General features: G+C 36.8%; 1 protein-coding gene across 1 annotated transcript in view; it reads left to right on the top strand.

The window, feature by feature from the left end:
- Positions 1 to 787: 787 nt before the first annotated feature.
- Positions 788 to 19,790, top strand: part of GALC (galactosylceramidase) — a gene marked incomplete at its 5' end in the record, with an annotated part of 32,154 nt that continues 13,151 nt past the window's right edge. The window contains 4 exons of the mRNA XM_010288905.1: positions 788 to 901; positions 2,327 to 2,466; positions 4,743 to 4,781; positions 9,861 to 9,988. Coding sequence (XP_010287207.1) covers positions 788 to 901; positions 2,327 to 2,466; positions 4,743 to 4,781; positions 9,861 to 9,988 — 421 coding nt within the window. The remainder of the gene's footprint in view (positions 902 to 2,326; positions 2,467 to 4,742; positions 4,782 to 9,860; positions 9,989 to 19,790) is intronic.

Genomic DNA, 19,790 nt, shown 5'->3' with positions numbered 1-19,790 from the left:
AAAAAGTCTCATCAGAAGAGATCTCTGGAACAATTAGGCATATAGTTTAGCATAAGTAATTGTTGCAGTTGCATGCATGAGTTATTAATTGACTTTTGTGTGTAATGACTTCCCATGGAACACTGATTCTTTTGCACCTTTCTAGTTTGTTTACCTTTGCCTGAGGGAATTCAGTGCATAGCCTTCAATTCGAAAAGCTCTTCCTGCAGTCATGGAACACCATGGAAATTATAAATTAGATCTTTTACTATTAAAAAAAAAAAAAAAAATCTCTTTCCTGTCACTGAAAAACTTCATGGCAGTTCTTTTCTCTCTTTTCTCTCCCTGGACAAACTCTAACCTTCTTTTGTTTGCCTTTTGGTTTCGATACAAACTGCTTTTTAAAAGTCGTGTCGTTCCCTCCCCCCCCGATCTTAATGCTATAATTTTCCTGCTGGTTGTTGGGATCAAGATAATAATGAATATAGATTTAGTATTATAGCTAGAGGTAGAAAATGCTGAACAGTTAATTATATTCTGATGTTAAAAGCAGGCATAGCCCCTTAAAAATAAATATTATTAAATTTATACTGACTAGGTTAATATGGTAAGAATGAAGGGTGGCAAGTCTTGCATGTTCCCTCCCAAATCCTCATTTTGCTTTGAAATACATACTGAAGAACGTGTGAACCATATTGGAGATATGTGCTTACATACTATGGCAATGAGCGATCCAGAGAACTTTGTAATGTGTAACAGCTTATGACACAGAAGATAATTGTGAGCTACCTGTCTCTTTCCTTCCCAGATGGTACTGAACCCTCCCATATGCATTATGAAGATGATGAGAACTACTTCCGGGGCTATGAATGGTGGCTGATGAAAGAAGCTAAAAAGAGGAACCCCAAAATTAAACTAATTGGTAAATTGCTTCAAGCTCTAGGATTTAAATGTTTTTTTTGTCCTAACTAAATGACATATGTGACCCTTAATTAGCATATTAATTTTAATGGGCAGATGTTTTGATGTTGCAGTAGACAAAATAGAATCTCTAGTATTTAGTAAGCTTGCCTTGATGCTTCACGTAATGTTTTTTACTTTGTTACATAATGCAAGAATGCATCTAACAAGTAGCATAGAATAAGAAATGACTCTTTAATCATTTGCTTTTATCAAGTAACATTAGTGCTTAGACTGTATCACAGCAATGAACATACATGATTTATCGTGAGAGCTGAATTTCTGAATAACAGGGTAAAAAAATTGGGAGTGAGAAAGTAAACTTACAGGAAGTATAAATCTGTAAATCTTACATGCACTATGTGTATGCTAAGTTCAACTGTATGTTCTTACTACAAACCCATCTCCCCCTCCCTGTGATAGTGGTTCTTGTCTTCTGATTTGTTTGTCTTATGTATGTAGTTGAGTTGTAAGAGGACTTCCCTGTCTCCCTGTTTTGATTGTGGGTTGTACATGTGCTGTGACAGTACAAATCTGGAACCCTAGATGTTAATCAAAACACTTCATAAAATGTATTTTGCATGAAACAAGGAAAGAAGTCTATCAGTTAAAAAGTACCTAATCCCTGCCTCTTTCAGGGATCAGGTTTTGCCATATCCAGCCACAAGGCATGACTGGGTGCAGGATTTGCCAGTCATGTTCTGTTAGGCACTGTGACAAGCAGTCAGCTTACCATCTATGACTAATTGTGATTATTAATAACCTCCATCTTCAGTCAGATCAAGCTCTTAACAAAGGAAGGAGGGTTTGCCTTTGAATTAGCCTATGGTGCCTTATACAAAGTCAGCTGAAAACAGCAGGATCTGGTTAGGTTAATTCGTTGTTCTTATTTACTGCAAGATCCAGTAAACAGCTGAGACTCAGAAATGCTTTTTCGTGATCCTAGTCTTTCTTCCTCTATTATGATCAGATCATCACTTCTTCTGAAATTCATATTCAGGAGATTAACAATTTTTAGTGTTCAGTATTGATCCCTTGTCTATAACTGTCAATTTTTATCCTAAAATCTTTGGAATTTTAAACCTGTTGGAGCTAATACCACACAATTGAAAGACTGCATGTAATTCTTCTCTAGTAATGAAGGTTTTCTAGCTTTAAAAAAAAAAAAAAAGGCAGCTATTAGTATGTTTAATCACAGTTTATATTACAGCATACTCTCCAGTTAAATAAGTTACGTTTCATTGCCTTCACTGGAACTATGTGAATGTGAAGTGTGTATCTGTTCCTATGTTTTAGGCAGAAAAAATTACAGCTTGCTATTGAAGCTCACCGAGTAATATAGACCAACCACTTATCTTACTAATTTGTTTTTTTTTTCTCTTTCCAGGATTACCTTGGACATTTCCGGCATGGATAGGGAAGGGTGAAAACTGGCCCTATGACTATCCAGATGTCACTGCTTACTATATTGTTTCTTGGATACTGGGAGCTAAACAGTATCATGATTTAGATATAGATTATGTTGGGGTCAGTAAAGCAAAATCTCCTGTATATTTTATCTGTCTTCATTCCTAAGATCTTGGTCTTGTCTCTCTGTTGATTACTGGAGGAGGGGAATGGGAAGGTAAATTGGTTTGTAATTGCAGCTTTTGCTTTTCTGTTGCAAGGGGAAAGGCAGAAGTTGGTTTACAGTTTTTCTGCAGTAATGGCCATTTAAGCAGAACCAGTGTAAAATGGCTAGGCTTCTGCTTTCCCAATTGTAGTACAAAGTTATCAGAGAATTTGAGAATTCTGAAATCACTTTGAGTCTTGGGCTTGTCATTTTCTGCTTTGCATGATCTGCTTGGGTTTCAGCAGTTACCATCTAACAAAAACCATTTGTTAAGAAAGAGTTCGGGAGAGTCAGCTAACATGACTTTTTGGCATAAAATATGGTTGCTGCTTTGTAGAAGGGCAGTCCTCTACAACTTCTATTTTTACCTGCATTATTTATAGTAGCTGAAGGTGCACGTGTTACAGTACATTGTAACTACTTTATTGTGTCACAGTGCAATATAAGGAAGTAGTGAATGAATGTCTAAGAAAAATGTCATAATTTGGAGATGAGAGAGAGAAGCAGATAATCTGGAAAGCCAATTTTCAAGTGCATTATTTGACTGAGATTCAACTTTTTCTTTTTTCTTCCAATTAAGAAAATGTGTGGCTAGGATTCCTCTCAAATCAGTCCTATACTTACTGAAACACTTATTTTTGACTTTTAAGTGTTTTGCTATGAGACAGTTGTTTAACTGCAGAAAAGCTGAAAATCACTTCAGCAGTCCAGAGCAAAGCTGAAGCTATGGTTCCCATCCCTCAAAGGAAGACCGACCTTTCTGCTGTAATGTGGGAAGGTATATCTGAAGTATATCTCCTCTGGAATGCTCCCCACTTGATGTTGCTTACTTACTTCAGCTGTGTCAGTCTTGCAGTTTGGGTAACACAGTGATTCTTCAGCAATTCAACTGGGGGGATGGTGATAACAACTGCTGTTAAATTTTTCTCCTTGCTATGCTCTTAGAGTAGAAAGTAAGTTCTGCACTTGACTTATTCAAGTAACGTCTGGCTTCTGTGTTGTTACTTCAGTGATTGGCTTCTAAATTCTATACTTCTAAGAAAAGGAAATTTCTGCTTCCGCAGGCAATGCGGTGACATTGCGTATTGTCTGTTTTCTTTGTGGGTATAATCTGAAATACAGGAAAGCAGTGAGGTCTGTGAAGGCTCAGGAACTGTCAAAACAATTTTAATGCAGTTTTGTTTCGACATTGTTAGCCTTTCCTGCTCTTTTGGTTTATAGCGCGTGTTGTATATCATTATTTGCTTTATGTTGAAATGAGCTTTTCAGGAAGTAACTTTTTGATTGGCTCCTTTCTGAAGTCACATATTAGCACTAATGGTAAGATCTAGAAATATCAAAATCAAATGGACATATCCCACCTGCAAGAAACTGTCTGCTTGTACATATTTGGGTAACCTACAGCTACAAGGGGTACTTTTACTTTTACTGGTGAATGTGAATTGTAGTGTTCACGTTGCAGTTAGAAAAAGGAAGGAGGTTTCTGACCGTGCATTTTATTGGGCAGGGTATTTGGCAGAGAGGAAGACCAGCATTCCCACTTTTGGATTTTGAATTGTGTTTAGCTTAAAGACTCTTTTATAAAAGATGGAAAATCCAGAGCAACAGAAATGAGATTATTTGGTGTGTGTTTACTTAAACTATGCTGGATCTCTCTCGTGTTCAAGTATCGATAATAGTCCTGTGTAAATTAGAAAGCACTGTGTCATTGAATAACCCCCTGAAACTGTAGGCTGTTGTTCAATATGTAACTTATTCTAGCTCTCCTATGTCAGTGTATGGCAACAGGGCCCTTCATTAGGACCGCACCTTGCAGCCACAATGTATTTCTCAATGACTTCCAAGAAACTGTTAGACCCATTGGTAATAATGTTATGTGTGACACTGCTTGAGCCCTATGGAGGTAGCAGTTCTAGAGATTTTTTTAGCAAGAAGGCAATCAGTAGACCTTAGATAAGGATAAACAAGCAGCTACTTTGAACTTTCATACAGAATTTTCCCCTGAAGAGCTGATAACAAAACCAACCAGAGCATTTTCCTCTAGCAAACTGAAACCATGGAGTTCATTAATGGATGGTATAATCTTTTATATATATATACACACACACACATCATATACATAAATAAAATCTTTCATTATGCATTGACATACCCTGATTTTTCTAAATGGCTTTTTACTTTTCCTTTACAGGTATGGAATGAAAGGGCATTTAGTAGCAAATATATTAAGGTATGTATTTTTTCTTATTTCTCTGAAGTGAAATGTTTGTCTTTGTTATCGTATGTAAACAATTAGCTAGTCTGAATTTGCCTAAAAAAGGGACCTTAATCCTGCAACTACTTCACTTACTGAACTTGGTTTCTTGTAGTTGTGGACATGGAATGCTAGCAGGATCAGATCTCTAGATTTTTTTTTTTTTTTTGGTGTGTCTGAAACTGTTATTTTGAACTTTTAAGTGTGTCAGTGTATGCTGAATGTTTAGGACCTCTACATTTTAATGGAAGCTCCAGTTGATGCTACTGAACCCCTACAAATTCATCATCTTTGTATTGGCTTCGATACAGTTGTAAGTCCAAGATCTAGAATCATTTAAAATTCTGTAGTAAAGTTCCAGTGGATATAATACCCTTAAACTATTGCAATAAAACTTCAGGTTCTTATTTTATGGAAAAGGTAAATCAGAAAACCTAATAAAGGTGCTGTGTTTTTGACTCTGCAAAATTCAGTACCTGCTGTTTTAAAAGAGTTGGAAGAACACAGTATTTTACATAACCAGTCTTGAGATGTCTCTAATATCTCTTACTGCTCCCCTGCCCCTGCTGCCCCCCTGCCCTTTGAAAACTTACTTCTGTCTGTTATGTTGAAGTGGAATCTTAGGTACGAGCTTCTGCTTTGTGCGTTTGCTTGTTGCTGCTTCAAAGCAATAGCATTAGCTCTCCTTAAAAGCAAGTAAGAGTTAAATTGAGTGTGTAGAAAAACTGATGTTTTTTTTCAGAACTCAGCAGAGATTGGATCCCATCTGCTTAAAATCAGTCAATTAGTGCCTACTAATGGCATACAACAGTTAAAATTGACATTGTAATATGAGCAAAAAAGTATCTTTAAGTATTTTTCATGTGGCTGGCACCTGTAAAATTCTGCCTACTCCTGAAAACTGAGAATGCTCTCCTAAAAAACATTTCTTTTTAAAACTGTTATTTCCTAGAATGTAGAATTAGATATACCCTTATAGTTGTTTCCTATGACTTGTGCAGTGCTTTGGCTGAAGGAGGACAGGAAGCACTGGCAGAAACTCTGCGCTGGTCATATACCTTGTACAAAGAAAGAGGAATACCTTATATCAAGCTTTATGGGTTTCTTGTTAACAAATATGTTAAACTGATTTGCTGGGTCCACTCCAACACAGTAACTTAGTTTACAAGTCTTATCACACCTTAGACCAAATTCTATTATGTATACTTTACTCCACAACTAATTTCATTAGAGGTATTTTCTAGACTCTCACTTTTGTAGGCTGCTAGACCATTAGTTCCTTTTAGATGCAGGTTTGGCAGTAGAGTTTTCAAGTGACTTAAAAAATCCCTTCCAGAGAAAACAGAAATACACTGAAGTGTGACACAGCAGGATATCTTGGTACCTGTGTCAAGGTGTCTTGTTTTTTGGGGCATGTTAAGTAACAAACACTGGTGGATGTGCAGATGTTTCAGACTTTGCAAGTGAAGCTAGTTAAATCCTTGTCTAAACTTGTTCAGTGGGTATGCTTAGAATCCTCGTAAAATATCCCATCCCAATGTGTGTTCAGCACAAACCATAGCTGGACTTCTTTTTAAAGCTAGGAAGTGAGTTCATAGAGTGCTCTTTTTATTACAAAAACCTGTCAGCAACTAGAAGTTTGCTGTTATAGTTAGCCTCAGGCAATGTGGGTTCCAGGCTTTTCTTTTTCAAAAAGAAGAGTGGTTCACTAATCAGGTATAGGCTAAATCAATAAGGATACTAGTAGTCACCTAAAGCGTAATCCTAATCATAGGTAAGTTATGCTGGGAGGGGAGGAGGGGGAAACGTGTGTGTCGTGGTTTAGCCCCAGCCGGCAACTAAGCCCCACACAGCCGCTCACTCGTTCCCCCACGGTGGGACGGGAGAGAGAATTGGAAGAGTAAAAGCGAGGAAACTCATGGTTTGAGATAAAGACAGTTTAATATTAAAGTAAAGCAAAAGCCGCGCACGCAAGCAAAGCAAAACAAGGAATTCATTCGCCGCTCCCCATGGGCAGGCAGGTGTTCAGCCATCTCCAGGGAAGCAGGGCTGCATCACGGGTAATGATTTCTTGGGAAGACAGATGCCACAACTCCCAACATCCCTCCATCCCTTCCTTCTTCTTCACCCCAGCTTTATATACTGAGCATGACATCGTATGGTAGGGAATATCCCTGCGGCCAGCCTGGGTCAGCTGTCCTGGCTGTGCCCCCTCCCAACTTCCCGTGCACCCCCAGCCTTGTTAGCAGGCCAGCACAAGAAGCTGGACTGCCCTTTACTACTTAGCAACAGCTCAAAACATCAGCACGTTATCAACATTTTCTCATCCCAAATCCAAAACATAGTCTCACTCTAGCTTCTATGAAGAAAATTAACTCTACCCTGGCTGAAACCAGGACAGTGTGTATGGACAGCAAGTAGAAATCTCTAGTTACTCAGTATGTATGTTATAGAAGCAAAACCAAACAGAACTGAAAACGCGTGTTTGCAGGCTGGAGTAAAGCAGTACGAAGTCAGATGGAAGATAAACAGTGAGGATTTTGGTGTTTTTGAGCTGCAAGCTTTATTTCTTCACTGACTAGATGTTACGTTGCATGGAATGCCTATGAGACTGAACCCTTTGTAAAAGAATCATCAGAGAGAGAAGGCAGATCCTACTATAAATAAAATACTAATTTTGTTTCACTATATCACTGATTGGCTCTTTTTAAATGGTTTTCTGGCTTTCTGTATGTCTTGTAAGAAATAGAAATGTTCTATTTTTCTCAGTCCTATCTCATGTCACCTGGAGACTTTCTCATCTGTTTGTCTTGGTTTCCTTATGTGGAGAACAAACTGTCGAGTATAGGTGCGTCATTCTACTTGTTAGCTTTTTAAATGCTGTTGTATTGGGACTAAGCTTTTGCTTCTAGAGCTAAACTAGTGTTTAGTTTAAAATTTGGTCTTAAAATCACCCAAATATTTACTGAAAAGTGTCAGCCTTCCCTCCACTGCATGTTAATTGATATAAGCTTTTTATTTAACACCTATTTTACCATTCATTCTCTTAGACTTTGCAATGTTGCGTGACGTCTATTCTCTAGTCAGCATGATAGTTTTATTTGCAGTCTGCCATTTCGAAAAAGGTGTATTTACTGAAGTGTGGTGTTGCACACCAAACATTTTGTGTAATGTCTGACAAATACATGACATAACAAGAAAACCAAGAGCTTATCTACATTTTTTGTTTTAAGAAGTTGTTTTAGTTACTTCATCCACTTAAGCGTTAGTTTTGTTTCTTATTAAGAAGAAAAACAATGAAAAAAGTAATGATGATTCTATTCCTTATAAATTCTTATTCAAGAAGATCCTGTTCTTCCAATTGTATTTTTAAATACTGTCATCTTAAACTAACCCTAAAATTTAAGGAGTATCTGTATGTAAACATGAATACTGGGTGTGGGGAAACCATTCTGTGTGTTATTACAGAGTGCATTTTGAGTGTCTACAGTTCTGTGTCCTTGGTACTTATCTTTCAACATGGAAGTTTTGCAACCTTTCTCATCATTTTGTTCTTCTGAACTATCTCTGTAGTTAGGCCATTTTTCCAAATGTCTAGCTAGCTAGAAAGCTTTAAATTGCAAGGACCCTACTGTAAGTATTTCTACCATTATGAATTTTTCTTCTGGTAAACTTCATGCTTCAAAGGCTTAAAGCATCTGAACAGAACTTCATTGCTGCTTTTCTTCTTAAGTTTTATGTCCTTTAGATCTAGGCTTTCATTGTCACAAACACTTGGACTTTGCTTTGCATCCTTATTTCACTACATGTCAAAGTAGAAATGCTCCCTATTCTTCTTCACATTGCTGGAGGGCTATTACAAGAAATTATTTAAGAATTCGTGGCTATTGATCTTCAAACAGTTGTAAAGAATCGTTCTTATGCATGTATACATACAGCACATAGTACATCACTCCTCTGTATCAAGACTGAAGACAGGATTTTAGACTGTGGACTGATGTCCTTTTTCAGGTGCAACTGTATGTGGAAACTGCTGAAAACACTTTTAATTTTTTTTTTTTTATTGAGTATTCAGATAAAACATGCTTGTATAAAACTAGCCCTGTATAAGCCTGGTTCACTGGTTCATTCTTAACTGTTAGAGCTGGGTATATTTTGTCTAAGAAGTTCCACAGGCAGATGGGAGAAGTTTATCATCTTTGACAGTGAAATAGTAAGGAGAAACTGGAAAGACAGAGTAGGAATTCTTTCTGCTGGTATGTTTGAATTCAAAGTTGACTGCCTTCAGTTTCAGTGTAAATATGCAATTCCAGTTTTATGTGTTAGGTTCCTGAAAATTAGTGAGAAATATGAGAGCCAAGTAGTGGGTAAACTTAAATATTAGACACTTAAAAGATCAAAGATTTTTTTGTTCGGTAAAATAGCCTACAAAAAGAATGCTTAGGTGCTCTTCTCTTGAAAAAGACAGATGTTTGGCAAAGGTTTCTGTTCTTGTAGAGAGCAGCATGGTTATGAGGTCTTTTCTATTTTAAAACTTCAATCCCTGTTTCATCAATATACTTTTTTTGGGCCAGGTTAACTTTCACTTCTGATCACTTGTGGAGGTATGTCCACTTCCAAATTCCAGCCATTCATCATTTTTAGATCAACTTAACATGACTACTTTATGCAAAATCCATTACTCATATGTAATGAATTACATGCGTGCAATGGATTGAAGCGGTATGTTGAGAGTGTCTGAGTGGAGTACATGTCTGCACATGGGGTGTTAAAAGTGATAAGAAGCCCATTTTTGTGTAATGGCTATCTGAATGTCATAGATAATGCTTCAGTGTTAAAAATACTTACCATGTAAGTAAGTAGTACTTACTTACTTTGTCTTAGTTCTCATTATGGCTTTCCTTTGAGAAGTGAGAACTTTTCTTACCTGTCTTGGTCTGAAGACAAATGCTTTCATCGACAACTCCTATAGTTCTTAAATTGTTTTCAGTCTTAAATTTTCATGTTGCCTGGTTGATGAAGGCTGTACTTTAAGTGGTGTTGTCTGTTACTAAGGTACTTCGAGAATCTTTGGACAGACTGGGTCTAAGGAACATTGGCATCATCGCTGCGGATGGAGATTGGAACGTTTCAAAGGAGATGATAGTTGATCCCTATCTTAATGATGCTGTTGAGGTAGTCGGGTAAGTGTGGGAGAAGGGAGGTGTTTTACACATTGCTTATTGCTTCATTTCTGTAAGTAAGCTTTCACCTCCATTTTGAGGAGTCATATATTCTTATTTCATACTTGCTAGCCATTCCCAGTTTTGTTGTTGTCATGTACAGTGATGACTGACTACTCCTTCTTGTCTTCCTCTCTTCTTTCAGTTTAGTTCATGTGTAAGGTAACCTTACCACTCTTCCATCATTTCTTTCAAGTGTTCAGCTAGGAGCTGTATTTTAGGCTTCCTATCTTAGCACCAGTGAATGACAGGAGACTTCTGGCTAATCTGCACATGCATCTTCAAAGTCAGAAAAACCTTAGGACTGAATTCTTGGTCTACAATCAGTTTTAATTTCAGGTGAACTTGAACTTTCACACTGGAACTTACCACTCCGGGATTTTCCACCGTTGCAGCATTCCCTGTTACATGTCCTTTACGTGAAATTTTTCTGGTCGTGTCCTAAAGCTAGGAGCTTCTATTTGTTGCTTATGTCTCATAAATAGTATTAGAAGCACACAAACAGACAGTGAAGTAGCAGTAGTAATACAACCATCTTAATTTCAGCAGCTAGGAATACCTACTGTTGTAGTTCTAGCAAATGGCAACTTGACTGCCCGCACTCTTGCTCCATAATATACTTTCTTACTATCTTGCTCCTGTCAACTGGCTTGATCTACTGCTCTTGCTTTCTTGATAATCTCAAAACTATAAATAGGTTTTTAAAAATCAGATTGTTCCCAGTGGAAAGGACCTATACATGTATAAATACTTCATAGTCTTAGAGTTGTTAACTTCCTTACTTCTGTTAATGTACTGTGATAAGAACATGCTTGTGGTTTCTGGTGTACCATTTAGCCTCATCTATATGTAAGAAGGTGTGATATACTCATAACTGTTTAAACTAATGTATGGTTCAAAGGTTATAGCAAATCAGTTAAGCACAGATTTTGTAAAGAAACTGCTTTCATACACTTTGAGCTTATAAACATTGATCACCTGGAAGTGGCTGCCTGAGAAATATTAACTGTAATGCCGGCATTGAGTAATTAATTTGGTTTAAAAACTTATGATGTAGTTTAGGCAAGACTTGCAACTCTGCAAGTTCTAGTGCATTAAGGAAATGTTTTGGTTATGATTTCCATGCCAGTGAAACTTGCAGAATGAATGCATTGACTGTATATGGTTCTTATTTCTTTTAAGAGCTTGACAGAATCAAGACTAGGAGTACCTGATTTTGTTTGTAGCCTTTAGGACCGTGGACATGTTTCAGTTGTTCTTTAAGATGAAAGTTCTTTTTGTCAGAGATTTTTCTTGAATGTCATATGGATTTTTCCCCAACTCCCCCACCCTCCGCTAATCACAAAAAATGAAGAGTTAGGAGAATATTTCCTGTGCAGTAGTGTTGTTATCTATCATGAAATTAAGTTTAGTACAAAATGAGAACACCATGTTTCCCAGACAGTGCTAACTTTAAGGCACCAACTACCAGAGTTCTTGCTGACCTAGAAAAAGATAATAGTATTTAGGCGTCTGTCCTTCAAACGCTCAGGTTCAGAAAGTTGCTAAAAGTACACTGTGTCTTTATCTCTCCTAGATAACTGTGTCTAGTTGTTTGCAAACTCTGCTAGTCGATCTGTTTTCCTAAATAGTCTTAACTTCTTTTCTCAGAAATCCTTTCCTGTACATTGTTCTGTAATCTCTTTTCTCTGTGACTTTTTCTTAGTTCTTCTATTTTAGAATGGAAAAATGGGATTAAATTTGTATTGTTTTATTTAGAAATTATCAAGATAATTTAAATGATTGCTTTGGCATCCATCCATAAGAGAAACCCACCTTTTCCTTTCTTTGTTTTCTTTAATTTTCTTTTTTTCTTTCTTTTTTGCATAATTTTTACCTTGATACCATTGCTCCCTGTGGAACTTCATCCCTGCCTAAAATACCATTTGCAACTTGAAGCATATCTAAAGTAGATTTAAGGTGAAGTTTTTATGTCTGTTTTTTTTACCTCCATATTTGCTGCCTGTTGGCTTTTGATTTGAATGATAGAGCGCTTCGTATTTTTCTCATTAGAATGAAGGCTGCCAAGCTGTTATCATTCATTGTGTTTCAATTTCATTGGTTGAGGTAGTGGTCTTCATGAATGTATTGCTTGCTGTCATCTCATACCAATGAGTTGCAGCTCTTGCCATTGAAAACAAGAATTTGTTAGAAGAAGAAAAGAAAAAGCCTTTATCTGCTACCAAATCAAATTACCTACCCAGTATTCGTAAAGTGCTTGAAAATTGAAAAAAAAAAAATTGTAATATATTTAGCTTAGGTCTTGTACTATGTTATGTTATGCTTCCTTATTTTGTCTGCAAGACCATCTTCACTACTGTTTTCCTATGTTATTTTGATGGGTGCTGTTTCTGTGTTTGTATAGCATATATTCGTATTACTTTTCTTCGAGGATGTATTATGGCTCACTACTACATCTTCTGTGTTAGACATGGATTTTGTTTGCTGTTTTTAACAAAGCCTAGCTCTGTTTGGCAAGTCCTTTGTTACAGGCCTACATGCCAATACACAATTAGACTTGAATATATTCCACAATATTTTTTTTTCTAGTGTTTATCTAGAAGCAGACAAAGTGAAAATGTTTTTCCATAGTTCTCAATTATTTAAGTTACCTTTAAGTTATAAGCCATTATTAGTGGAGAGTAATTGTATGTTGGGTGATGGGGGGAAAAAAAATCTGCCTTTGTCAGTTTTTATTTACCAGACAGAACAAATCATATTTTATTTCTAGTTGATGTAGCATGAGTCTTTTCTAATACAATGATCAAATAGCAGAAAAAATTGCTGCCATTTCAGTTTCTCTTTTCTTCCTATCTCCTAGTGTTGTGTCATATAAAAAGAAAAAAATCTAAAAAATGGTAATTCTCAGTGAACAAATACGATGTGTAACACATTTAAGAGCTTTTTGTCAGTGACTATGGCTTTTATGTAAGAGGTTCTTGTTTTGTTGATTTTCGTAGTTAATATAGTTTCAACTTTAGCGGAATCGTTAGTTTTACAGTTCAGGAATACTTTCTTAGTTCAATAGGAAGAACAAGTTCAGTTCACTGTTACTTGCTTTTTCTGAGGTAGAAAATGATTGATGTAAGCGAGAAAGAATTGATGTTTCTAAGACTATACTAAGCTGGTGGAGGAATTAAGATTAATTATAGAAAATACTATTTTCTGGATTTATTTTATGACTTTGGACCATGCTGCTTTTGCCATCATTTTAAACAGGATTTTTGTATTACATAGTTCAATGCGCAAGTTAGAAACTTAATTTTGGGTTTATGTAACTGATCTTAAGGCAGAATGTTTGCCTCAGTTAAAACCAATAGATTTTACTGGTGGAACAGCCTTGTCTTTTTAATGTCTTATTTCTTGGGATGTTATCTGTAATTACATAGGATTATTGACTAACTTGGTTTGCACAGGACCTCTGGAGGTCTTCTGGTTGAACCTCCATGCATCAAGCAGGTGTAATTAGATCATGGTGCTGAGGCTTGTTCAGCTTTAGTATAAGTCTCCTTTGAGCAACTTATTCCATGTGCTTGGTCATACTCATGCTCTTTTTTCTTTTTTTTTTTTCTTTCCTTTTAAGTTCTTATACCAAACTGAATTTTTTATCAGTCCACAGCCTGTACTGCTGCAAGGGGTTATTCTGTCCCAGGTGTATGATGCCATATTTGCATCTGTTGAACTTCATGAGGTTCCTGTCAGTCTGTTTTTTCCAGTCTGTTAATTCCCTCTAAATAACCACCCTCCTTTTCAGCATATAACCATTGTGGTTTAACCCCAGTAGGCAGCTCAGCTCCACACAGCCAGTTGCTTACTCTCCTGCAACGGGATGGCGGGGAGAATCAGAAGTGTGAAATTGAGAAAACTCATGGGTTGAGATAAAGACAGTTTAATAGAGAAAGCAAAAGCTGTGTGTGCAAGCAAAGAAAAATTTGAACTTCCTGAGTTTTAATAAAGATATCAAACAGTATTGGCCCTAATATCAACCTATGGGGACATCATTAGCAATCTGCACCCTGGCTGGACTTTTCTATCCACCTTGGTGTGTGACTTTGCTAAAGTCAAGGTTTATGATATCCACTGATTTCACCTTGCCTGCACAGGTAGTCATCTTGAACTAGAAAGCAACTGTGTTTGTCAGGCATGATTTGTGCTTGGTAAATCCATGCTGCCATTCCCAGTCATCCTCCTGTCCTTCTTGTGCTTGTGAGGCTAGATTGATGGGACAGTAGTTTTTCACATCCTCCTTCTTGAAGACAGGCATTAAAATTGTTTTTCTCTAGTCATCAGGAACCTCCTTTAATCGCTAAATACTTTAGCCTTTGTATGTATGTTAAGTCTGTAAACCAAATGCTGCCTTATTCTAATGCAAGATGTAACAGGAAATACAATGCAGGAGTAATACTAACGTTGTGTTCGGACAACGTTCTTAAGACTTTGGGGCGGGAAATCCTGGTGTTTCAGGCTAATGTTGGACTGCACGTGAGCTAGCTCAGATTCTGATCTGTGGAAAAAAAATAATCTTGCAGCACTGTTTCCTGCAGGTAGTGTTCCCTGTTAGAGAAGATTATATATGGTAGAAATACACAGAATTATTTGAAGGTAGGTAGGCAGGCATTTGATGTTACCTGAATTTACAAGCACAGCAAATGTTGTTTAGGGCACCTCTGGACTTCAAGAAAGTACATTGTTAGACTCTGTCTTACATGGCATTTTAGATTTGTTTCATTGACTTTCGAGGCCATAAAATGTCTCTAGGGAAGTGCACAGTGGTTGCAATTTTAAAACTTGAAATAAAACGCAGTTGAGTAATAAGGTGTGTATGTCTGGGGTTTTTCTCATCTTTTGTTGGTTGTGTTTAGGAAAAGCTGATCTCATTTGTGTTGCTTCACTGTTAAACTGAAATAGTTGGTTAGCAAGGGAAATAAGGGGAATCAACTCCTTTTCTTAATTAAATGCTTACTGTCCTTTCACAAGGATTATAAGTTATAATTCAGTTGCCCTTGCCCTGTATGTCATCCTAACCCTAAGCATTGTAGCATCTAAGTGACTGATCTGCAAATAGAGTATCTTGAATGAAATGTGATATGCTTTGTCTTTAACTTTATCTGCAGTTTGTGTGTGTAAGAAAATAAAAACCAAATGTTTATAATTTTCCTTTTGTCATGTACTTTGGGGTTTGGCTTTGTAGAAGAAGGCGGTGATGTTCTTTGAAGGCACTTTGTGCTTGACAATTACCACATTTTGTTTGGTGTAACATTGTTTGGTGTAACAGCTATTGTCAAAGTTGTAAAAACAAGAATTGGAACATGATTTGTTTTTGAAATACATTAGAATAGTTCCGAAGATGCTGCCTTTCCCAATATAAACTTCTGACAAATTGAAAATAATTTTTTTATTTGTCCCTTCTCTCTGTTCTTTGCTCTCTCTGTGTGTGTGTTGTGTTTTTTTTTTTTTTTCTCTCCAAGCTTTTGAGATACACATTGGATAAGCACGGTCTGCAGCAGGTGAGGATCATAGCCAGCGATAGACTGTGGGAGCCCATTTCCTTTGTCTTGCTGCTTGACTCTGAGCTCCACGGAGTGGTCGATGTGATTGGGTAGGGGCTTCTCTCTTTTTCTTTCTTGGTGATTTGTTTATAGTTTGTCTTCATCTTACTTATTTACAACTAGCAGAGACAAAGCTTTACCTCTTTATACCCTTACCTGTAATGGAAGGATTGATACTGTAATCTTGCTCACTAACCTACATCAAATCATGCAGGCTATTGTCCTGGTGACAGCCTTAAGCCTTTAAATGAATCATGAGTCTCTTATCATGTGGAAGATTCCTGTTGGCTGTGGTTGCAGTTTTGATGAATTGAAGGTTTTTTGGACAACTGTCTTCATTCTGAAGGTTGTTTTGGTTCCTGTATGTGGCATGCAAAAAGTGCTTTAACTTTACAGCTCTGTATACAGCCTTGTATTACTGACTGGTCTGTTACAGAAATGTGTGCAATCCAGAAATGAATTGGGGCTATGATTCTTTTTTTAGTTACAATAAAGTCTTGATTCTTAGTCCCCAGAAGAACTAAGAAGGTTGTGTTTGGAAAGCATGCAACCAGCTGACATGTTTTTCTAGTTTTGGGTTTCATTGTACGATACTAATATTTTGTGAAAGTAGTAGACTAAATTTGAGGTTGATGACTGACTTGTCTGCTGAATGGAAATGTGTGTAAGACTTGCTCTTTTCTTTTTACAGTAGCTCTAAATTCTAATTATTAGATTCCATAAACTTGCCTGACCCAATCACATTCTTCAACTGTGGCTGTTCCTTGAGTCTTTTTCAACTTGAGTCTTTTTCATTCATCTTTATATATCTGACCCGCAGGAGGTCTAGAAATGAAGGCTTTCCCTCCAAATACAGATATGCAGTCAGTGTCTCCCCCAGATCAATCCCTCCCCTCATTCTGAACAACAGAAAGTATCCTGACAGTTTTTTGCAAGTGAAGTGTTGGATCATGTGTGGATCAACAGGTGAAAGCAATTGTGAACTCACTCTGACCAGATACAAATCCACTGTAGTTACCATGATCCCAGTGTGGTGAGCATGTTTCCTTTCTGGTTTTTGACAGCTAAAAGTATACACCCAGAGTCAGTTCCTGAAGCTCAACTGTTTTTACACTATCTCACTAAGCTGTAGTTGCTTAACTCTTTGCAAGTGTAAGTTTTATGTCCCTCCTCTGATTCAATCTTAACAGTAAGATGAAATACTGTCTTGTGTAATTGATAATCAGTTGGCTATTGGACATCTAGTGGTGCACATCTCATCACAGTATCTTAAAAAAGAAAAAAATTATTGCCTTTATTTTTTATTTGAAAAGTGTTTCAGGTAACCAGGATTTTATATGAATGCACATAAAATCAATTTTGGACTTGGTAACATAATTTGTGATCTGTGAGGTCTCTCATCGGAAAAGCTGAATGGGAGATTAGTTAAAGCTGCTGCTTTTGTTTTATTTTGCACTATTTGCACCCAGGCTTCATCTGCAAGATACTGTAATGGCTAGAAATTAGAGGGAACCCTGAAGAAACACTGTAAAACTATTAATAAATGTTCACCCACATAGGAATAACCCAGGCCACTAAGTTCTTTACAATGTGATATTTCCAAACGGCTTTTCAGAGCTGTTATGGTTGCATCAATTTTACCAGTGAGATGAAATGCAATGAGTTATAAGTAAGTATTACTCCTACTTTGAACACATTTAAATTACATTGTAGCTCTTGAAAACAATGGTTTTCAAGGATGGGCTTGCAAATTCCAAGGTTACTCATGGTAGTAGGTTAGATGTGCTACTTGTTTGTAACACAGTTAAAGCAGGTACATTTTTGCATTCTGTACATCCAGAGACCAAGCTATTCTGGTGCTACATGTTGAAAATTTGCACCCCACCCCCTTCCCGCTGTTAATTGAAAGAAAATAGGAAGTGTTTAGAAAGTGCCAGTGAGTTCAGGAGTAAAAACTTCCATTGTCACCTAAATTTATATTAGGTGAAAAACTCAAGTCTTTGGTTAGAAGCATCAGTGTTCTTAACCAGATCTGTTCTAACTAAACACACATTTGGCTGAATGTGTCACAGAAAACCAAACCTTTTAAAGAACTTTATTAGACCTAATTATACCCAAGTTAACAACCTAAGAAAAACAAGATGATGTTGTGACGTTACTCCTTGATGGAATCATGCTGTGGTGCCTGTGTAGTGGGAATTCAAACTGTCCCAAGTCCCTCCCAGGCCTGTGTGTTGACACAGAATGAGAAGTAGGAAAGACATTGTTGTTAGCTGACGATTTCTGTTTTCTAGAGATGTTCTTGAGAAATAGATTTTGAGGTTTTCATAGGTACTGCTTTTCTGTAAAGCTTCATTGTAGGGTATTATACAGGTTGATTTTTTAAAAGATTTATTTAATTTCTACAGCCTTGTACTGATGCATGAGAGAAGAATGGTGGAAAAAACTGCTATTTCTATCCTGATTTTCACCTGTGCTCCCCTTTGGGCCATTGCTATATGCAAAACAAACAATAACAAAGTTTTTTGTTTGTTTTTTAACTAAGTTATCCAAATGAAGTCGCTGTGGGCAATTGTGCAAAGCAACATTTGCAAACCATAAGGAGAAGAACTTTTCTTAATTATTGTTACTTTCTGAATATATCTGATTTAGTTTAGCTGCCCTGCACAGGCAACTCTGGATTTTTTTTTTTTTTTCCCCCCATTGGAGTTATATTGCTCTATCATCTGTGGTGTAAAAAGCAGTCTCATAAGAGTTAATATTTTAAAAATACTTTTTTACTGCTCTAACAGTTAGAGGCCCTGATGATGAACCAAGCACCTGCTGGTTCCAGAGAGACTGAAAGAAGGAGGGAACAATGAAAATGTTTTTTTTTTTTGTAAATGACACTGTTTTGAAGAATGCAAACACTGACAGTAATAGCTGTTGGTAAATTCTTTTCTTGTAGTGATTAAGAGGTTTAAACTTGTGTCACTTTTGTTGTAATTCTGTTCTACGTATTCCTTTCATTACCTTTTTTCAACCAAGATACATTCTTTTCCCCCCTTTCATGATATGCATCACTTTTTCCTCTCTCTTTGAAATAATCTTCTGTTATAGCGTGTCTGACTCTGCTCTTTTGAGCAGAGAATCCAAAATCCCACTGCTTCTGCTGAAGCATTGCATCTATAAGAATAATGTATAAACTCCAGTTCATATTTTCAGGCCGCAAGAAGGGTAGGTGTTTAGGAGTCTTTAATTAATCAGGAAAATTAATCCAGTCTCTCCAAATGGTAGTGATCCTTAAGTGGACCCATTATTTCCTGACAGTAATTGGAGTATAGTTGCTCCTTTGTAGGAGTTTTCATTTCCAGTGAAGTAAAAAGATTGTTTTCACTACTGAAGGAGCAGTGTGCGCTGTTCTGGACTCAGCTAATCTCCTGTCCTTTGCTGCACAGCTTTTTGTTAGTTGTTGACGCTGTAGGTACAAGACATCTAAAAGAGGGCTGTAGCATGATCTAATGTTTTCCTTAAATGTAAACCACATAAAGTTCAACAAATCCAACACATACTGGGTGTGAAAGCCTTCACTGTAATCTGACAGCAAACATTTATTTTGTGAATCTGAGTGGGTCTTTTTAAAGTATTCACTCTACAATGCTATTAAAAGTGAAAAAAAAAAAAGGTGTATTTATTTTTAAAAAAATTTAGTTTTCATGTGGAATAGGAGTTACACATGCCCTACCTTTTAAGGTCTAATTTAGATATTACTGAAAGTAAAACAAAGCCCCTTGGTTAACAGCAGTGTAAGTGAAAAGCAAATACAGTGCAAATTGTGTTCATTAACAGGAACAGAAATTGCATCTAAGAGCAGAGAATAATGATTCATTTCTCAACTGGTGGTGAAACTGTTTTACCTGATTGTATACCAATGGGACAAAATGAGAATGTTGTAAATGTGTGGGTTTTAAGTGGAGCAAAGCTGTCAATAAAGATACACTGAAGGAGTCTGCCTCTAGAACCTGTTTGTTCTACTTGTGACTTTAATCCTGTTTATCATCCCTATTTTTTCCAGTTTATTTCCATAGCTTTAGTGTCTTTGGATTGAATTATTTCTCTTCCCTCTTAGTAAGACCCTCTGTCTTAGTGCATGAAATTAGAGCTTGATCGATTTTGTTCCTGTGTAATCTTATGTA

The sequence above is a fragment of the Phaethon lepturus genome, unplaced genomic scaffold (genome assembly GCF_000687285.1).
Source record: "Phaethon lepturus isolate BGI_N335 unplaced genomic scaffold, ASM68728v1 scaffold716, whole genome shotgun sequence".
NCBI classification, from domain to species: domain Eukaryota; kingdom Metazoa; phylum Chordata; class Aves; order Phaethontiformes; family Phaethontidae; genus Phaethon; species Phaethon lepturus.
This window is presented reverse-complemented; position numbering and strand designations above follow the sequence as displayed.